Below are 20,510 nucleotides of genomic sequence, written 5' to 3'. Positions count from 1 at the left end.
ACAAAGAGTTATTCAGGGTTTCTGGTGCTTGGATCAAAGTCTGTGACTTGGCCCCTGCCTCCAAGGAGCTGGAGGTTTTGTACGTGTGAAGTTGCTACAGCGTAGTATGATAGGAACTGTTGACAGCAGCGTGAATGTGGGAGTTTGCCTCTCGGTCGGAGGTGGGGGTCTGCCAGAAGTGACTTACTTCCCAGAAGATGCGAGACTTGAATGGGGTTTTGAAGGCTGAGTAGGAGCTTTCCAGTCACAGAGGGGAGCTGTGAGCCATGGGGAGGGCGCTCTAGGTGCAAGGAGACAATCTGCAAAAGTACGGAGGTAGGAAACGGCATAAAGTTTTACCAAGCAGCATTTCAGCACGTGCACACTGAGCAAAGCAGGCGCTGACAAGCAACAGGCAGGAGGTGAGACGGCTGAGGCACAGCTAAAAGACTTAGAGAAGGCAAGGGCTTCTGCCCTGGGATTTGAGAAAGGAGGTTGCCAAGGATTCGTGCAAACCAAGTATTACCGACAGAGGGAATGCCTGGTACAAAAGCACAGAGGTTAGGAGTGAGCAAACCCTGAGGTGAGAGGTTGGTAAACACCCTGGAGCCCGGGAGTCTGCGCAAGGTGGGACTGTGCAAGGCCTCTGCCTCTCACCTGAGGCTACAAGGTTTCACTTAAGTCCCCAGCCTGTGGTCCCATGGTCAGGATCGACCCAGGAAAACAGAAATGACTACCTATTTACAACAAAAGGAACTGGTGGAGAGGTTGGTTAGACAGGTGATGGGACCCAGAAATCTGCTAGAACAGGAAGCTGCTGCCACCCCTAAGTGGAGGGTCAACGGAAGAAGTGAGGTTACCAGAACTCAGGGACTGAGGTCGCCAGCTGGAAGCTGAAGCCATGGTGGGCATGGTTAGCAGAAGCTGGAGTCATGGGAGAGATGCAGACACTGCTGGAGACTGGAGTTGTTACCTACAGCAGAGAGAGAAGGGGAGAAATACCCTGGCTTTTCCGTTCCTCTTGCCCTCCAGTCAACCGCCAACCTTCTACTAGCCAAACCAAGCCAGAAACCAGCTGACTCAGGAACCTGGGGAGTGCAGCCTGCAAGGATCAGCCCTCCTGTGGTACAGCACAGAGGAGAGAACGGGGTTTGCGGGAACACAGACGTGGAAGCAACTCTGCCAGGTATTCTCCAGGAATTGTTTTCTGTCCCACACCTGAGCCAGGCAGTCCTGTCGGTACTGACCCCCAAACAGCACGCACTCATTCGATCCCCAGTGTTCTACAGCTCTGGAAATGGTGTCACCATCCATCCAGCTGCTTGGGCCAAAAACCTTGGCATCACCCCCACCTCTTGACTCTTGTCTTTCTCTCATCCAAGACATCAGCAAATCCTACTGGTTCTTCTTTCATCAATTTGGTATTGTTTCTGAAATTGGGAAGGTTCTTAAAATTGACAAAGTACAATATTTTTTTTTTTAATTCTTAGTAGTGGCTAATAATGGTGTATGGTCTAGTTATTTATTACTGCATAACAAACCATTCCAAAACTTAGTTGCATAAAACAACAAGCATTTTACTACGCGCACAGATTATGGGGGTCTGGAATTCAGATAAGGCACAACAAGGATTGCTTGTCTCCGTTTCACAATGTCTGAAATCTCAGCTGGGAAGACTTGATTCACTGGGGTGACTCCAAAGGTTGGAGGCTAGAATCACCTGGAGGCATCTTTACTCACATGTCTGGCCCCTGGGCTAGGATGACATGAATAGTTGGGGGGTCATTGGACATCAGTTTACATCTGTCCGTCCGTCCGTCCGTCCATCCATCCATCCATCCATAGTGTTACGGATAGAATGGTATCCCCCCAAAGGATATGCTGAAGTCTTAACCTCCAGTACCTGTGAATGTCAACTTGTTTGAAAATAGGGTCTTTGAAGATGGTATCACTTAAATTCACATGAGGTCATACCTCAGTTGGGTGGCTTCTAATACAATCTAATCCAAAGTAGAGTGCAGTCCTTCTAAAAGGAGGACAGAGACACAAGGGCAAGATGGCTAAGTGAGCTCCAGAAAACACCTGGGGCTACCTGAAACTGAAGAGACAAACAAAGATCGTTCCCTAGAGCTGCAAGAGAGAACACGGCTCTGCCAAGGCTCTGAATGCAGACTCCTAGCCTCCAGAACAGTGAGATGATACATTTCCATTCTTAGATGTCTCCTAGTTCGTGATTTTGTTCCAACAGCCCTGGGAAATTAATAAACATGTTGTTGTGTTGTTGTTAGGTGCCATCGAGTCACTTCCGACTCATAGCAACCCTACGCACAACAGAACAAAACACTGCCCGGTCCTGCACCATCCTCACAATCATTGCTATGCTTGAGCTCACTATTGAAGTCACTGCACTGTGTCAATCCACCTTATTGAGGTCTTCCTCTTTTTCGTTGACCCTTTACTTCACCAAGCATGATGTCCTTCCCTAGAGACTGATCCCTCCTGATGACATGTTAATAAACATAGAAACATATATTCTCAGGGCTTCTCCAAGTGGACTCTCCATCTGATCTCTCCATCATGGCAGCTCAGGGTTCCAAGAGTGAGTGCTCCACCGAGCAACTTGGAAGCTGCATGGACTTTTATGACCTAGTCCCAGCAGCTACATAGCATCACTTCTGCTGTATTTTATTGGTTGAAGCAGACAAAACCCCACCCAGATTCAAAGGGAAGGCACGCGGAACTCCACTTCTCCACAAGAGGAGTGTCAAAGAATTTGAGGCCATGTTTTAAAACTACACAGTGTATCTTACACCTAATGAGGTCTTTGAGTCCATAAAGTACAGTATCTTGATTTGACTACCCCTCACCACCTCCACTGCTACCACGCTGGTCCAAGCCATCATCAGCTCCTATCTATGATCCCACTCCTGTACCCTATCGTCTCCTGTCTACACGGAAGCCAGAGTGATCCTTCTAAAACAGAAATCAGAACATGGGACTCCCTTGACTGTAACACTCTATTGACGTCTCATCACACAGAATAAATTCCCAAGTTCTACCTGATTTAGAAGGCCCCTGGTTTCATTTCTGACCTCATTTCCCCCTGTTCATTGCAGTCTACTTTCACTGGCCACACTGCTGCTTCTCAAGTCTGTCCTATTCCCATCTCAGGGTCTTTCCATCTGTGGTTCCCCCTGCCTGTTACTCTCTCCTCTAGAGACCTACATGGCTAGTTCCCTCACCTTGTTCTGGTCTCTTCTCTGATGTGAGCTCCTAGAGAAGCCTTCCTTGCCCTCTCTATCTCAAGCAGCAACCCCACTCCATCACTCTCTTCCCCCTCACCCAGCTTTGCTTTGCTTTACAGCATGGATCACTGGAAACCGACACGCTCCGCATCCATCAGCTGTGCACTGTCTATCTCCCCAGTCAAGGGAAGGACTCTGTTTTGTTCACTGCTGCATTCCCAAAGCCTGGCACACAGCAAGTGCTCAAAAAATATTCACCGAGTGAGCTCACCTATTGCCTCATTCCCTCACCGTGTTACCTTGGGAAAATCGCTTCTCTTCTCTGGTCAGTTGGCAGGTCAGCAGGTGGCTGGCTGGTCCTCCCTGGCCTCACTTACATGCCTAGCAGTTGGGCGGCTGTCAGGGGGATGACAGGGGTAACTGGGCCACATGTCTCAACCTCCAGCAGATTGGCCCAAGGGTCACAGGGGTCCAGAAGCAGCAACGCAGCAAGCTCCAAATGGTCCACCACTTTTCAGATTTCTGCTTGTATCACGGATGCTACTGTCTCATTGGCCACAGCAATCATATGACCCAGCCCAGAGTCCTTGTGGGATGTGTCAGAGGGCACAGAGATAGGGAGGCATGAACAAATTGGGGCCATTACTGCAGCAATCTACCCCAGTAGGTGGAAACATTCCATTTCAGAAGAGAGTAAGGGCTTAAGTGCAATGGGGATGGGAGGTGGCAAGGAGGATAAATGCCTTCTGACCCATGTTCTGGAAGAAGCAGGGGACACTGAGTTAGTCTTTAAAGGATAGGTGGGGATTTAGATGGATGAAAGTTGAAGGTAAGGACATTTCAGAAATGTATGTGATCGCGGTGGATTAATTACTTTTGTGTGTGGCCTTTCTAGCCACGGTCTTGTAACCCCCACCCAGGTGACTGTGTGATAGGGTAATTGTGGCTTAACAAGGGGATTGGTCAGTTTTACCTTAAAAGAGAGCCAGTTCCAGAGCAAAGAGGAGAGCCCACTACCACCAAGGAAGGAGAGACCAGTAGGAGACAGTGCGGTGGGCTTCCTGGCCTGTGGAGAGAAAAAGCTGAGTGCTTTCGGGCAAAGACTGAGGGCCACGGAGAGGTGTGCCTGGGATCATGGCTGGGAAGAGGCTATCCCGATGAAAGAACTGTATCCTGTGTGTTGTTGAGCTTGAATTGTAACTGTGACTTCCCTTATAATAAACCCCATAATCGTGAGTACGGTCTGTGGGTTCTGTGCGGCCACTGCACTGAATTATTGAACCCAGTAGAGAGTGCTGTGGGAGGGACAGCTGGTGTCAGAATTAGTAAAGATGGCGGAGAGAGAAGGTTTGTCTGGCCTCCACCTCGTGGGAATCAGCCTTGCACTGTTGATCTTGGTTCTCCTTCCCCTTGTGGGGTTGGGGGAGGTCAGACACTGCCCCCAAGCCACTTTTGCAGTGATACAGAGGGAGACTACCGCTACCATTTTCTAAGCTCTTGCTGTGTACCAGACCCTGAGCAAAATGCCTTAAAAGCATTATCTCACTGAATCCTCCTAACCACCCAAAGACACAGGCTCCATTATTATCCCCATTTTATAGAAAAGGAAACCAAGGCTTAGCAAAAGTTTTTAGATATAACACAAAAAGCGCAATCCATAAAAGGACAAATTGATTAAACTGGGCTTCATCAAAATTTAAAACTTGTCATTCAAAAGAGAATGAAAAGACAAGCTATAGACTAGAAAAAAAATCTTTACAAAGCACGTATCTGATACAGGACTTGTGTCTAAAATATACAAACAACTCCCAAAACTTAATACATAAAGAACTTCCAAACTCAACAGTAATGAAACAAACACTCTAATTAAAAAAAAAAAAAAAAGGCAAAAAATTTGAATAGACCCTTCACCAAAGAAGATGTATGGACGACAAACCCGTGAAAAAGCTCAACATCACTAGGTATTAGGGAAATGAAAATAAAAGCCACACTGAGATACTACTACATGCTTATTATATTTAGAATGGCTAAAATTAAAAACAAACAAAAACAAAACGGATCACAGTTTGGGTGGGGATGTGGACAAAGCGGAACTCTCAAACACTGCTGGTGGAAATGTAGAACGGTCAACCACTTCAGAAAGCCATCCATCAGCTTCTTGAAAAGTTAATATGCACCTATCATACGATCCAGCCATTCCACTCCCAGGTATTTTCCTGAGAAAAGGATACACATGTCCATACCAGGACTTGAGTGTGAACGTTCATAGCAACTTTATGAAATCCGAACCTGAAAATGAATTGTGGTGCATCCCTACAATGGAATACTACTCAGCAATAAAAAGAAACAAACTATTGAGCTACTCGACGATATGGATCAATCTCAAAATAATCATGCTGAGTGAAAGAGGTCAGAACCTCCTCTCCTTGCCAAAAGGATACTCCAGAAAATGCAATCTAATCTGTGGTGACAGAAAGCAGATCAGGGGCTGGCTGGGGACGGGTGGGATGAAGGGATTAGCAAGTGGTTGGAAGAAATTTTGGGGGTAATGGATACGTTCATTTTCTCGATCGTAGTGATGGCTTTATGGGTATATCTGTGAATCAAACCTTAACAAATTATATACTTTATATACGTGAGGTCCATTTATCTTATGTCATGCCTCAATAAAGTTGTTCTTTGTTTTTGTTTTTTAAAGGAAGAAGAACTAAGGCCATTCATCTGGCAGAGGAGTGGGAATAAACTACCCCAAAACTTGTCATTGTTGTTCTTAGTTGCTGTCCAGTCAGCTCCGACTCATAGCAACCCTACATACAACAGGATGAGACACTGCCTGGTCCTGCACCATCCTCACAGCCGTTGTCATGCTGGAGCCCATTGTTGCAGCCACTGTGTCAATCCATCTCATTGAGGGTCTTCCTCTTTTTCGCTTACCCTCTACTCTACCAAGCATACCTAGGATATCAAATTATGCGTTCCATTTCGTTTTTGACAATTCCGAATTTTCCCATATTCATATTTTGTACATTCCATGTTCATGTTCCAATTATTAATGTATGTTTGCAGCTGTTTCTTCTCATTTTGAGTCGTGCCATATCAGCAAATGAAGGTCCCAAAAGCTTGATTCCATTCACGTTATTACAGTGGACTCCACTTGGAGGAGGCCGCTCTTCCCCTGTTGTCTTTTGAGAGCCTTCCAACCTGAGGGGCTCATCTTCCGGCACTATATTAGACAATGATCCAGTGCTATCCATAAAGTTCTCACTGGCTAATTCTTTTCAGAAGTAGACTGCCAGGTCCTTCTTCCTAGTCTAAGTCTGGAAGCTCAATGGAAACCTGTCTGCCGCGGGTGACCCTGCTGATATTTGAATACCGTGCCATAGCTTCCAGCATCACAGCAACATGCAAGCCCCCACATGAGACAAACTGAAGATGCGTGGGGGACCCCAAAACTTAGCAGCTTAAACCAACAACCAGTGCATTACAGCTCACGGATTTTGTAGATCAGGAATTCAGCCCTGCTCAGTGGTATTCAAATTGGATGTTATGAAGTTTCCAAGATGGCATCGCTCATATACTTGGCACCTTGGTGGAAACAGCTGGAAGGCTGGGCTCAAATGAGCCCTTCTGTCTCTCCATACAGACTCAGGGCCTCTTCGTGTAGTCTCTCCAGAAGGGATGTCAGATTTCTTATGTTGTGGTTCAGGCTCTTAGAGACCAAGGTGGAAGCTGCCAGTTTTCTTAAAGGCCCAGAACTGGCCCAGCAGCACTTCTGCCATACTCTATTGGTCAAGGTACTCACAGGCCTGCCCAGACTCTAGGGGTGGGACGCTAGCCCCCACCTCTCAATGAGAGCCCTGGATGGCGGGAAGAGGCTGCCTTGGAATTGCCAGGCAGAAGACACAGTAGATCGTCAGCGGTTGAGTTTGGGTGTATGCTGGTGGTGAGGAGGGCTTGTAGGGAACAGTGCTGGGAAGTCACGCAGGAAGGGAGAGTCGCGACAGGGCAGAGAGGTCCTGGGCTGTCAGATTTAGTAGTCTGAGCTAAATTTTTTAGACAAGGAGAGGCCCTGAGGTCTGGAGCAGGAGGAATGGGTGAAGGACAGAGCTATAGGCTGAAACAGGGATGGCCCCGATGGCATAGTTTTTCAGTCACAAAATCAGACAACACTTGGAATAAGAAGCTGACTAGGTTTAACAATACGTGTTGATTTATCTACCTTTTGATTTTTTTTGCTGTATTTATTTTAAAAACAGTGTTTATAGCCCTTCCCTCCTTATTATGAAAGTCACAGATGTTCATATGTTCATTCTAGAAAACCCAGGCTGAGGGCTCAGCCGCGGGCAGCCACTGTGCAGTGTTGAGCCGGGAGTGACAGAGGTGAGATGGACTTCCTGTTATCGGGGTGGGAGGAGGAGATGTCTGCTTCTGAGCCCAGTGGGGAGTACTGAATTGGCCATGAAAATCCTGGGTGTGGGCAGACCGTGCAAACCACTCTGCTGAATGACAATAATAAAAGTAAAACCAAAACCGAACCCGCTGCCGTTGGTTGAGTGGATTCTGACTCATAGCGACTCTACAGCACAGAGTAGAACTGCCCCATGGGGTTTCCAAGGAGCCACCGATGAATCTGAAGTGCCGACCTTTTGGTTAGCAGCTGAATGCTTAACCACTGTGCCACCAGGGCTCCAATAAAACTCTAAAAGTTAGTATTTATTGAGCACCTGCGTGTGCTTGGCACTATACAAAGCAACTCATTTAACCCTGATGGGTTTGGTACTTGTATCATTCCTGTTGTATGGATGAGAAATCTCAGGCACAGAGAGGTTAAGTAACCTACCCAAGGTCACACAGTTAGCAAGTGGCAAAGCTGGGATGTAATCTAGCCCAGATCTAAAACTACTTTATGCAAAGGTGGCTATTTAATTTTTTTGTGCTTTAGATCAAAGTTTACAGTTCAAGTTAATTTCTCATTCTACAATTTATACACATATTATTTTGTGACATTGGTTGCAATCCCCACAATGTGACAGCACGCTCCCCGTTTCCACTCTGCGGTTCCCCTGTGTCCATTCAACCAGTTGCTGTCCGTTTCTGCCTTCTCATGTTGGCTATTTACTTTTTATATGTCTGTGTGCTCCTGAGGCGCCCTGGTGGCATGATGGTTAAGCATTTGGCTGCTACCGTAAGGTCAGCAGTTCGAATCCATCAGTTGCTCCTTGGAAACCCTATGCGGTAGTTCTACTCTGTCCTATAGGGTTGTTATGAGTCAGAGCTGACTCAACGGCACCAAACAACAACACCATTTGCTCTTGAGCACTGTTTGAGTTTTCCCACTGGAGTCTATAAAGTTCTAGGTGGCTAGAGGTTAAGTTGTATCACGTGGCTTGTTGCTGTCTGAGCTCTGGGTTGTCAAAAGCTGCTGACACACTTCTTTTAAGAACTCCAAGGCCAGAGTCAGGGTGGAGTCAAGAGGTGGTCTAGTATATAGAACTCGATCCTCAACTAGCAGGATGCAAGCAAAAATCCGACGTTGTCTGTTAGGCTGGTACCCACCTGCCTCATCTTCTAACAGTTCAAAATCGTAATTACAACGCAATGCTATAGGGTTGCTCTGAGTCGGAACTGACTCGACGGCAATGGGTTTGTTTTGTTTTTTTTTTTTTTGCTTGTTTAATGTTTTAAAAAATACTCTGGTGATTTATATATTTATGTATTATGTGAATGCACCTTGAGGCTGGTGATGAAAGGTGCCAATTCTGGTATCAAAACCAACAGGTGCATCGAATATTTAATTAAAGGAGCAGATGAAAATAGCAAGTACAAAGTTGCTCTGATGAAAATGTGCTCTAAGCCCCGACCTGAGGTCGGAGAGAGTGGCAGGGCCTAGTGTCCTGTTTTGAAAACCAAATGTGGTTAAAGACGAATTCGAGAGAGAATGGCAATTTACCGCCTCTATTAATTTCAACGGAAACCCTGGTGGCCCAGTGGTTAAGTGCTATGGCTGCTAACCAAAGTGTTGGCAGTTTGAATCCACCAGGCACTCCTTGGAAACTCTGTGGGGCGGTTCTACCCTGTCCTACAGGGTCACTATGAGTCAGAATTGACTCCAGGGCAAAGGGTTTGGTTTGTTTACAATTTCAAAGTGGTTTTCTTTTTTTAATAAATGGTTACTTATTAAAATATAAAGGTGATTTATTTTCAGGATTTGGGAAGGCATATATACACTCACTTTCTAACATTAAACTAATCCAAAACTGAGCCCATTGCCGTCGAGTCAATTCTGACTCATAGTGACCCTGTAAGACGGAGGAGAACTGCCTCGTGGGGTTTCCAAGCAGTGGCTGGTAGATTCCAACTACCAACCTTTTGGTTAGCAGCTGAGCTCTTAACCACTGCACCACCAGGGCTCCAATGTTAAACTAGTAGAGGAAAAACACCAAGGCTGCGTGCCTACAAAGGGTGTTGTTTATTAACTAGGACAGCAATGAAAAATTTAATACAATGTAGTTTATAATAAAGGCGTCATGTCTTCTGCCTTTTATCTGGGTACATAATTCTGGCTCCTCTCGTGGATAACCTATGGTTTTCTTAGAGTCTAATCCTAATTTATTATCTATCGCTATCACATAAGGAAACCCTGGTGGCGTAGTGGTTAAGTGCTACGGCTGCTACCCAAAGGGTCGGCAGTTCGAATCTGCCAGGTGCTCCTTGGAAACTCTATGGGGTGTGGTTCTACTCTGTCCTATAGGGTTGCTATGAGTCAGAATCGACTCATTTAGGCAGTGGGTTTGGGTTTTATACCACATATTTAAAAAATCATAACTATATTTCTAAATAATTAGGGTTAAAGTAGTTGGTAACATTTCCTTATTACCCACCAAAGGCTAATGAAGTCTTAACAGAAATTAGCAATGTGCTAATTTTACCACTTACACCGCAGTCCTGCTTCCTGCCAGGGTCCTGTCTAGTCAAGAAAAGAAAGGGAAGCTTTTTTCTAAAGAGAAATCAAAACCTTTTCCCGCCTCTTTTTCTTATTCTGAGCAATTGTCCCCAGGAAACCAACCCAGGAGCTCAGGTCTGAGTCCTCTTTCTGGAGTTTTGGCCTTTCTACCCCTTCATTATGGCTTGGCTGACTTTTCAGCTCTACTATCATCTACTTTCAATGTGTTTCAGAGTCTTAAGACCAGGAGGATTGTGGAGGGTTTTCCTTTTCTTCCTCTTTTCTTCTCCTGCGATTTTTTTTTTTTTTTTAAACCTTTTTAGATGCTGGTGGGTGGGGTCAAGCCTAGGAGACAGCAGGTCTGGCCCATCCCTGCTCTGACCCTCTGGGGCCATCTTCCTTCTGGCAATTCTCTTTCCCCATCTGTTTTCCTCTTGTTTTTGTTTAAAGGAGTAAAAAAAGAAAAGAAAAAGAAAAACAATCAAAGAAAGGAAAAGAAACAAAAGCAAAAAATACACCTTGCAGGTCTGGAGCAAGGCTGGTGTGGTAGAAAATTCATGTGTGTGAATGTGTGCGTGTGTGTGTGTGTGTGTGTACATGTTGACGAGCAGAACTCAGAAATTATTATGGAAGAAGCAGGCATGTGTGGGCAATAGATGGTGGCCTGGGAAGCACCTCTCTAAAGGATAAAGGGTTTCCTCTGCTCATTCATTTGGTGAAGGAGGAGCCCTGTTTTGGTTTCATCTGGTCAGTAATTTCTCCATTCCTCTCACATTATAGTCAATATTCGTTGAACTGTTTCTTGCTGAGATGAGAGCTCCTGAGGGCAGCTGAGGATTTAGGGAGCCCTGGTGACAAAGTCTCATACTTGACCCATAACTGACTCGAGGGCAACGGGTTTTGGTGATGCAGTGGTTAAGAGCTTGGCTGCTAACCAAAACCTCAGCAGTTCGAATCTACCAGTCGCTCCTTGGGAACCCTACGTGGTAGTTCTCTTCCGTCCTATAGGATTGCCGTGAGTTGGAATCCAGGCGTTTACCTGCTAACCAAAAGATCAGTAGCTGGACTCTACCAGCTGCTCCTGGGAAACCCTAGGGGCCAGTTCTATTCTGTCCTACAGAGTCACTATGAGCCAGAATTTACTCCATGGCAATGGGAAGGGATTGCCAAGGAGCCCTGGTGGCACAATGGTTAAGCACAACGGTTAAGCACAATGGTTAGACATGATCACTGCTAACCCAAAGGTTGGCTGTTCAAACCCACCCAGCATCTCTACGAAAGAAAGACCTGGGCATTTGCTTCCGTAAAGATCGCAGCCTAGAAAACGCTATGGGGCAGTTCTACTCTGTCATATGGGGTCACCATGAGTGGAAAATCTACTCCTTGGCACCCAACAGCAGATTGCCAGGCTCTTCCTAGGACTGGGGAGCACTTCCCACATTCTGCCCCCTCCCTTCCCCAGATGGCTTTATCCCTGGCAGGGAGGTTATTCAGAAGCTTCCTGGGGCCTTCAACACGTTTGTCCAGCTGGGTTGATTTAAGGACTGTTTCCAGGTTGACTGTCCCCTGGAAAACCCATTGAATTCCGGTGAGTAAAATCAGAGGAGCAGCTAGGGATGTTTACACTGTATATGCTGATTTTCGTTTTCTCATCCATCTCTAGGATCCAGGCATGGTTACTGGGGTTGGACACTGATTTTTTTTTTCTCCCCCTTTTTAAGTATAATTTACAAAGTGGAATTTTGCACAGGTCTTAACTAGATTTTGTTTGACAAATGCACATACCTATATATCTGTATTCCATCACCCCAGGGGGTTCCTTTGTGCCCCTCCTCAGCCAGTACCCCGTCACCCCTAAAGGGACTTTTTCTATTCCCAAAGCGGAGTTCTGCCAGTTCTAGACTTCCCTGTAAATGGAACCACAGCGTGAGCTCTTTGTGTCTGGCTTCTCTCTCCCAACGTGATGTTCTTGAGATTCATTTAGTTGCATGTAGAGGTGGGTTATGTGAGTTAAAATAGGCCCCACGATGTCACTAATTGCATGACAGTGTTAAGACAGAGAAAATTGTTCTGCCTGTTCGCCTCCAGGCCAGACACAATCCTAGTAAGTGGCCCCTTCTGCCCTTCCAAGGCAGCCTCCTTCCACGGAGCCTGCAGGCTCCTCTCCCAGAGCAGCCAGCAGCCTCTGGCACCACCCAGATGGCCGAGGGGCCGTCACCTCGGTCCCCGCGCCCTGACCAGCTGCCCGCCTCCCCATTAAAACGCCAAAACTGGCCCCTTCGCCGACCCAGAATGTAGATTCGCTTAATTCTGCACACAACTGCGTGCTGTTTGTGTTGATCACAGACATCCAGAGTCTTTAAGAAAACGTAAAAGAGAAAAAGGTGGGAAGAAAACCCAGGATCTCACAGGCAGGGGACAGAAGCCTCCGTTGAGCCAGGATTCAGAATGAAATCTTTTCTTTTCTATTTTAAATAAACGGAAGAGTCACTCTCCACTCCTCGCTCCAAAGGTTTCAAAGGTCGTCACACTGAAGCCCGGGGGCGGTCATCTCCCTAGCGGCCAGGAGAAGGGAGGAGGTTGGAGGGAGGAGGGAGGGAGCACACAAAAGCCAGCAGTGCTGAGAGGGCTAATGTTTCCTGTTTGCCTGGCGCCCCCTCCCCCGCCTCCCCTCCCTCGAGCCCCCTCCCAGCACTCCGGCGGAAGTGAGTTTGCTCCTTTGGAGATTAAAAGGATTCCGAATTCCGATCAGTCCCAATAACCGGCGTACTGAGAAGAGGAGGAGGAGGAGGAGGAGGTGAACGAGGAAGAGGCGGCAAAGCAGAGAAAGAGGGGGTACGCGCGCGCGCGCACGCGGCCCGAATTGGGGGGTGTTGTGAAAGTCCCAGGAGACCCGGGCACCGCGTGAGCAAAGGCCGGTAGGCGCAGCGCGGTCGGGGCCACCCGAGTCCCACTCCGCGACTCGTTCAAGAAGGGAGATGCTGCGGGCGCTGGCTGGCAGCGTTGGCCACGCGGCTCCCGAGCTCGGCACGCGGGGCCGTTGCTGATTCCACTGATTCCGGCGCGCCCGGGAGGAGGCTCCGTCCCCGCGGCTCGGGATCGGAGGGGGGACCAAGGCGAGGGCGAAATGGCCCGATGACAAAGGAAATGTGATCCCTCTTCGCTGCCAAGGTTTCAGAGAGGACGGACTTGGGGAGGAGGGGCGCGCGGCGCGCGCGGAGCTCGGATAGCATTGCACGACGGCCCGCGCGGAGCGGGTACATCTAATATCTTCCTGCCGATGAATAATTCAAGGCGGCCCGAGGGGACCTGCGGCCCCGCGCTACGGCGCGGCTAAGCCGGAGGGAAGGAGCGCGCGGGAGCCGCCCGGCCGGGTGAGGCGGAGGCGCAGGGCCCCGGCCGCGTGGGGCGCGCGTGCGTGTTAAGCGCGGCGGCCGAGCTGGGCGGGCGCGCGGGAGACTCGAGGCGCGTGGGACGCGCGTGCGTAGTGCACGCGTGCGGACACCGCCGGGCCCCACGAGCTGCAGCTGCCGCGGGCCAGGCCGCCCGCCTTCAGGGGAGGCCGCGCCCGGCGGTGCGCAAGCCCCGGGCGCAGGACGCCGGGCCACCCAGGAGCCCCTAGCCGCCGCGTCATGCGGCGGGGCGGCCGGCTCCGCGCGGGGGGACACCAGATTGGCGACGCGCCGCTCCCGCCTTTGCTAGTTTGGGGCGCCTTAGCCTCTCTAGAAGAAACTAATTCCGTTTAAAGGAAACAAAAAACAAAACACACCAAATAACTTGCCGAACCAAATTCTGCTCCTCCCGCCGGGACGGGAATTGCACAGCAGACTCTCGTTCTGGGGACTCCCCTCAGCGAGCGAGCGCGAAGCGAAGCCCAGCTGCTCCAGGGAGTCCTCTGACCTCCCCGCCCCCGCTCGCCCCCCGCGTGTCGGGACTTGCTCTGGCGCTATCGCTTCGGAAGGCACGCGGGCCCCAAGTCCTCCGGGAGGAATCTGTGTCGCCTCTGGATAGTGGCATTTAATGCCCGCAGCGTCGGGGGTGGCCACGCGCGGGCCGGGCCGCCCTGGTGCCGGCCCGGGATTGCAGGCCTAATCGATGCATTTTTCTGAGTGAGTCGGCGGCTCCCCCACCCACCTCGTCCGCTCTCGCCTCCTCCTCCTCCTCTTCCTCTCTGGTCTCCTCCCTCCTCCGGGCCGGGTTGCAAATGGCTTCGTTCCCCGAGACCGACTTCCAGTTCTGCCTGCTGTGCAAGGAAACGTGCGGCTCGCCAGCGCCGCTCTCCTCCAGCTCCTCTGCGTCGTCGTCATCCTCGCAGACATCCACGTCGTCGGGGAACTGCGGGGGCCCGGGGGCCGCGGCGCGCCGCCTGCACGTCCTGCCCTGCTTGCACGCCTTCTGCCGCCCGTGCCTCGAGGCGCACCGGCTGCCGGCGGCGGGCGGCGGCGCGCCGGGAGAGCCGCTCAAGCTGCGCTGCCCTGTTTGCGACCAGAAAGTCGTGCTGGCCGAGGCGGCCGGCATGGACGCGCTGCCCTCGTCCGCCTTTCTACTCAGTAACCTGCTGGACGCCGTCGTGGCCACGGCCGACGAGCCGCCGCCCAAGAACAACGGGCGCGCCGGCGCACCGGCGGGCGCGGGCGGCCACAGCAACCACCGGCACCACGCGCATCCGCGCGCGCCCGCGTCGGCGCCGCCACTCCCGCAGGCGCCGCCGCCACCCGCGCCGTCCCGCGCCGCCCCGGGCGGCTCGGCTGCCTCACCGTCGGCGCTGTTGCTGCGCCGGCCTCACGGCTGTAGCTCGTGCGATGAGGGCAACGCAGCCTCGTCGCGCTGCCTCGACTGCCAGGAGCACCTGTGTGACAACTGCGTCCGCGCGCATCAGCGCGTGCGCCTCACCAAGGACCACTACATTGAGCGCGGCCCGCCGGGTCCTGCCGCCGCTGCGGCCGCGGCGCAGCAGCTCGGGCTCGGGACGCCTTTCCCCAGCTCGCCCTTCTCCATCCTCTCGGTGTTTCCCGAGCGCCTCGGCTTCTGCCAGCACCACGACGACGAGGTGAGTGCGTGGGGCGGCTTCGGGGAACTGCGTCCTGGCGGGGTGGGGGAGTGCGTGGGTACACCTGGAGGGCCTCGCAACGGGTCCCAAAGCGAGAGGAGGGGACCCCCTTCCTCCGGATTTATTTTATTTCCCTATGGTTAAATACGGCAGTCGTTTCCAAGTAGGTAGTGAGTCCTGACTTGGGAAATGTGTGTGTTCAGACCCGGCTGCTCTGTCCATTCCCGCTAGAGGCCCCCGATGGGTTCCAAAGCCCGGGGGCCCCCCTCTTCGGTACTAACTTTTTTCCATCTGGCAAAATGTGGCAACCATTGTCTCCAGTTAGGCATGAGCTGTGAAGAGGTGCGTGTGTGTAGACCTGGTCTCTCTGCATGTGGGAGCCCCCCTCCCCCGCGCTGTTCCCGAACCGTGGGCACCTTTCCGGATTTGGTCATTTCTGTTGGACAAAGTGTGTAGATTGTTGTCTTAGGTAGGACATGAGGTGGGAATTGTGTGTCTGAGTAGCTGTGGTCTCCGAGTGTGTGCCCGCCAGAAAATGTTCTCGTTTGTTTGCTTTTTAATAAGGCACGAGCTGGGAAGGGAGGGACGGTGGTGCGTGTGCCTGTGGGGACCTGGTTTCCACGTGCGCGTTTGTGAGGGGGCCCCTCGGAGGGGTTTCTGAACGGCGAGGAGGCTGTGTTTTTTTGTTTTGGATAGCTTTCTTGGGTTGGAAGAGAGGGCTTATATGGATTTTTAAATTATTTTTAATTGGGGTAAAATATGTAACAAAACATTTCCCGCTTCAACCATTTTCCCTTGGACAACTCGGTGATGTTAATTACGTTCACCAAGACCTGCAGCCATCACCGCTGCTCCCATTGCATCTTTCACGGGCTCTAACCCGGGCCACGGGGCCCCCATCGGGTCTTCAGCTCTTCTCTGCTCCGTGGTAGTCTCCGTTTCCCGCACTGTGTATAAAAAGCGTCTTCTGGCTCCTGAGACCCCTTAGGTGGGATCGCTGGTCGGCCTCGCCGCCCCACGGCTCAGCGCCAAGATGGAAACGGCCTCGGGAACCTTGTCCATTGCCCTCTCCCGGCTGGGAGCCCCTCGGGCGCGCCCGCCTGTCCCGGCTTGGATCCCTGCGGGAACCGGTTTCCCTGGTTGGGAGGTGTCCCCACCCGGCTCACCCATCAGCGCACGCGGCTCCAACTCGGTGGGGAGCAGGGTTTGAGGGCTGCACCACAGCCACTTTGGGGCTTGATTGAGCTCTTTTGGCTGTCGAATAAGCCTTTCTTGCTTGTTTTCTACACACCACGTGACCCCTTCTTCTCGACTTGGGAGTTGCTGTGGGGCGAGCGTCTTCCGCTCACTCGAACTCTGGGGAGTAAGGGGGTCAAGCATTTTGCGGAGGGGTGTCGGTAACTTCGGTAGCTTCTACCTGTAGACGCGGGTGTGCAGTCGCTTTAGTCTTGCCTTGGAGAGAGGGGGACGGCAACGGCTTAAAAACCCTACTGGGAGCTGCTGCCGGTGTGAGTGGGCGCGCCGGGAGGGAACGGCCCTGTACAGCGCTGCGGCCTTTTCCACGCATAACCTGTTATTTGGGGTGACGGGCGGAGCTGTTGCCTGATGGCCTTAAGCCAGCTTCTCCTACTGGGAAAAAGTTGAAATTCTAACCTACTTGTGGGCGTCTGCTATTTATTTATTTATTTTGGGGCACCTCCTTTTTAAACCCCTAGGTATGAAGCTGGGGGCCGTCATGCCCTTCGTTCGTTTTTTAAGCTTTGAGTGGGCTTATTTTACATTTTTTTCATATTTATAGGTGAGTGTTTCTCGCTTGTTCTTTCATCTCAGAAAAACAAATGAGCTGAATACTGACCCAGATCCTAGGAACGAAAAAAAACGAGCCCATTTACTTGCGGATTAGGTTGAAATGGGGGCGGGGGAGGGGAAGAGGGTGCCCAGAACCCGCGAGAATTTCCCTCCTGGGAGGGGCGTTGGTGAAACTCTTCCCCAGCACTCAGTTATTATCTGTATTTGCAGTTAAAGATCCACTTCTGTTTTATATTTGCCTAAAACCTAGTAGATGCCCGGTGTTGCCAGACTTGAAAAAGGTTTATTCGCTTTTTAAATTCTAAAGCTGTGCAAATCATATGGGAGGAGAACATGAAGTGAGGGGTGCCACGCTGGAGGGGACCCGGCTGCTCTGAGAATCCCGATTTTCACACCCCTGCCGTACACAGTTGAAGTTGTTGGCCAGAGTGTTGAGGTGTAGTACATCACTAAACTAAATATCCTTTGAAAACATCAAATCTGCCCGGTTTCGAGGAAAATTCTCTTACCCGTAGATTTCTCATTAAAAAAGGAGAATTTGGAAATGAAGTTTTAGACCTCTTTCTTCGTTCTTGCACGTACAGTGCTGGAACATTTGAATTTAGAGGTAACAAACTCCAACGTTGTGAACAGAGGGCTAAAGCCTTAGGCGGGAAAGTGCTAGGTAATGAGGTTCATTTGGAGTTCCCATCCTTGGCCTAAATTCTTCTTTTCCTTCGGAGGAAGTGACCGTTACAGCTTCAGAGTACTATTTTAAAAAGCCATGCCTCTGACTGGAAGGGGCACTTTGGGAGGTGTAGAATGCCCTCTGCCTTGATTGGCACTCTGGTCGGTGGACAAAGATGCTTTTTGCTCTGTATAGGATCTATCTCGATTTAAAAACCGTGCTGCTTCGCTGAGTTGCCTCCCCATTAAATAATTCAGGGCGCCCTTGGTTTACGGGGACCCATGCCACCTGACCTTGGGAAGGAGGCCCGGGGTGCCCGATTTTCTTCTGTCACTTTAGAGAAGGTGCCTACAGCCGTTGGCCAGCCAGGGGTGCGGTGGCGGCCTGTGGGCTGTCGCCGGCGGACACCAAGTTCCCTCTGGAAATGGCTTCTCGGTATTAGCATTTGAGATGGTGCCTGAGTCCTTGGTTTAAAACACAATAGTTTTGAAATTTGTAAGTCGGGAGTTGGGTTTTCCAACGAGATGATGAAAAGATTTGTTTGCTCCAAGTCTCTTATTTTGGATTTGCCTCATTCGAAAAGGCTGAGATTCTCCGTAGATTTGTTTCAGTGGTCAGTCGGAGAGCCCTGGAGCCACTTTGGCTTGGTGGCAGCGGGCCGGGAATCCTGGGCCCTGTGTGCGTCGAATCTGCACCCCCGGGGCCGGGGGAGAAGGGCGGAACAGCGCTGCGGGCCCGGGGTGCCTAGCTGGCCCAGACTGCCGAGGCTCTCCCGAGGGGCTCCCCAGCCGGGTCCTCACGGCCCTTCGGGTTTTCACTTCGCAGTTTGCTGTTAGAGGCTAGGAAGTGCTGCCAGTGGCTTGAGTGAGCTGCGGTAGCTGCTCACAAGTTACCCTTAAATGTTTGTTTTATTGGTGCATCAGATGTCTGTCCTTTGGTGTCCCGTTCTGTGTTCAGTGTCTTAGTACAGGGCGTCGGTGTTCTGTAAATGGCAGGGAGCCCAGGGGGATCTGAGCTGTCCCTGTCCCCAGGAAAGGCCTTGTCACTAGTGGTGGCCACCGGTGGGGAGCCAGCCCGGGGGTTGCCATTTTGAGCCGAAGGAAACACTGTAGCCCGTCCCAGCCCAGGGTGGCAATGTTGTTCCCAGTTAGGCAGGCCAGGGAGTGAGATTTTCCTATTTCTCAGATGCAAAATGGAGTGCAGGTGCTGATACAGTTTATATACAGGTCCTGAATCAGGTAAAGAAAAAAAAAGTCTGGAAAGATGAATTCTAGGATTCTGACCTTGAATTTTGAGCTCTCCTGGGCTTCTGGGGTTAGCACAATCACCTCCCCAGGACTGCTTCCCCCTACCATGTTGAGCAGTTTGCTGCCTAAAATTGGTTGTGGAATGAACTCCTGTCTTGTATCCTGAAGTTTTTATGAGTGGTGGCCGTCAAGTCCATTCCCATCCATGGTGACCTCACGTGTGCAGAGTAGAACTGCTCCATAGGGCTTTCAGGGCTGTAAACTTTCGGAGACAAATCCCAGGGTCTGTCTTCTGAGGACCCTCTGGATGGGATGGAACTGCCAACCTTTCGACCATTGGGGTTGTATTTGCATTCAGCACTGATAATTTTTTTTTCTAGGTTTCAGAGCTGAAGCTTTTCAGGCATGCACACCCAAACCATGCGTACTTTTCACTTATATGCATGCACTTGGGTAAACGATAATATAAAACCTACACCAAAAATCATTTTATAAGGACAAGGCAAAAAATGAAAGGAAAAGGGCGTTCTAGTATTTCTGCACACTACAGGCTGAGGTGGTAATGTGTCTTCAGTATGTACCTCTCACACCCGTTTTGGCCAGCAAACACACTTCCCAAACCTTGGAAATAACTACAAAGGTTGCTGCTTTGAATCTAGTTCAGTAGGTAGATATTTGTAGATGGAAGTCTGTTGAATTAAGAAAATCCTTGATAAAAATATGGCGGAGAAGTATGCATTACTGGTGTCTTAATTCCTTAGCCCTTGAATGTAATCTGTGGGCTTTTAAAAAGCCACGTTTGAGCTGAGGAATGTACCTGACTTTTCATTAAAGTGTACAGGAATGGACTTCATCTTCGTGGACCCTGGGGTAGCCGGGCCATTAGTTGGGCAAGACCGCTGATGAGGGTTGCCTCGCAGGCATAACCCCGAGTTATGAACTCTTCTACCATCAGAAGCTGTTGTGGTATTAGCATGTCCAGGGAACCTTTTGTGACTAGTTGAAATTTTCTTCCTAAAGAAAAGTAAACTGATTTTGGGTGGCAGAGACTTGACTTTTTGTCTACAAGATGGTTTCCAAGGCCAGGAATATGAATTTTGGAAAACTGAGGATTTCGAGGGAAGAAAATGCACACGTTCTTCTAGCTTTGGGTTCTTCGTTTGACTTTGTATTTATCGCTCCCATGTCTAAGTTAAATAGTTGTGTTTGAATCAGAGGAATCTTGAAGGTCTTTGCAGATAGAATAATACTGCCTTTTTCCCATCCCAGTTCTGCTTACCTTTCTAGCTACTAAAAGTATTTTTCAGAAAGTTCTTTTTGGATTCCAGCAGGCTAAAACTCAACTTTAAAATTGACTAGTTTCCTAAAGCGCCGTGTAAAAGGGAGGCACCTTTCTCCTCATACGTAAAATTCAGAGCGTAGGCCTTTTTTTGGTGTGTGTTTTCCTTTCAAAATCTCTTAATTGTGCGTATATAGAGTAAGAGTTAGCTCAGCCGGGAAGTAAAGGAGAAAAGGAGGAGATACAGTTAAGATGCTTTTGTTGTGTTTTATTTCCCAGGGTAAGAAAGGG

General features: G+C 50.1%; 1 protein-coding gene across 1 annotated transcript in view; it reads left to right on the top strand.

The window, feature by feature from the left end:
* The first annotated feature begins 14,371 nt into the window (after nucleotides 1-14,371).
* Nucleotides 14,372-20,510, top strand: part of TRIM71 (tripartite motif containing 71) — an 83,616-nt gene continuing 77,477 nt past the window's right edge. Inside the window, exon 1 of the mRNA XM_049871177.1 lies at nucleotides 14,372-15,217. Within this exon, the coding sequence (XP_049727134.1) occupies nucleotides 14,372-15,217 (846 nt within the window). The remainder of the gene's footprint in view (nucleotides 15,218-20,510) is intronic.

The sequence above is a fragment of the Elephas maximus genome, chromosome 27, assembly GCF_024166365.1.
Source record: "Elephas maximus indicus isolate mEleMax1 chromosome 27, mEleMax1 primary haplotype, whole genome shotgun sequence".
Classification (NCBI taxonomy): Eukaryota; Metazoa; Chordata; class Mammalia; order Proboscidea; family Elephantidae; genus Elephas; species Elephas maximus.
Note: the sequence above shows the minus strand (reverse complement) of the source record. Positions and strands in the feature narration are given on the sequence as shown.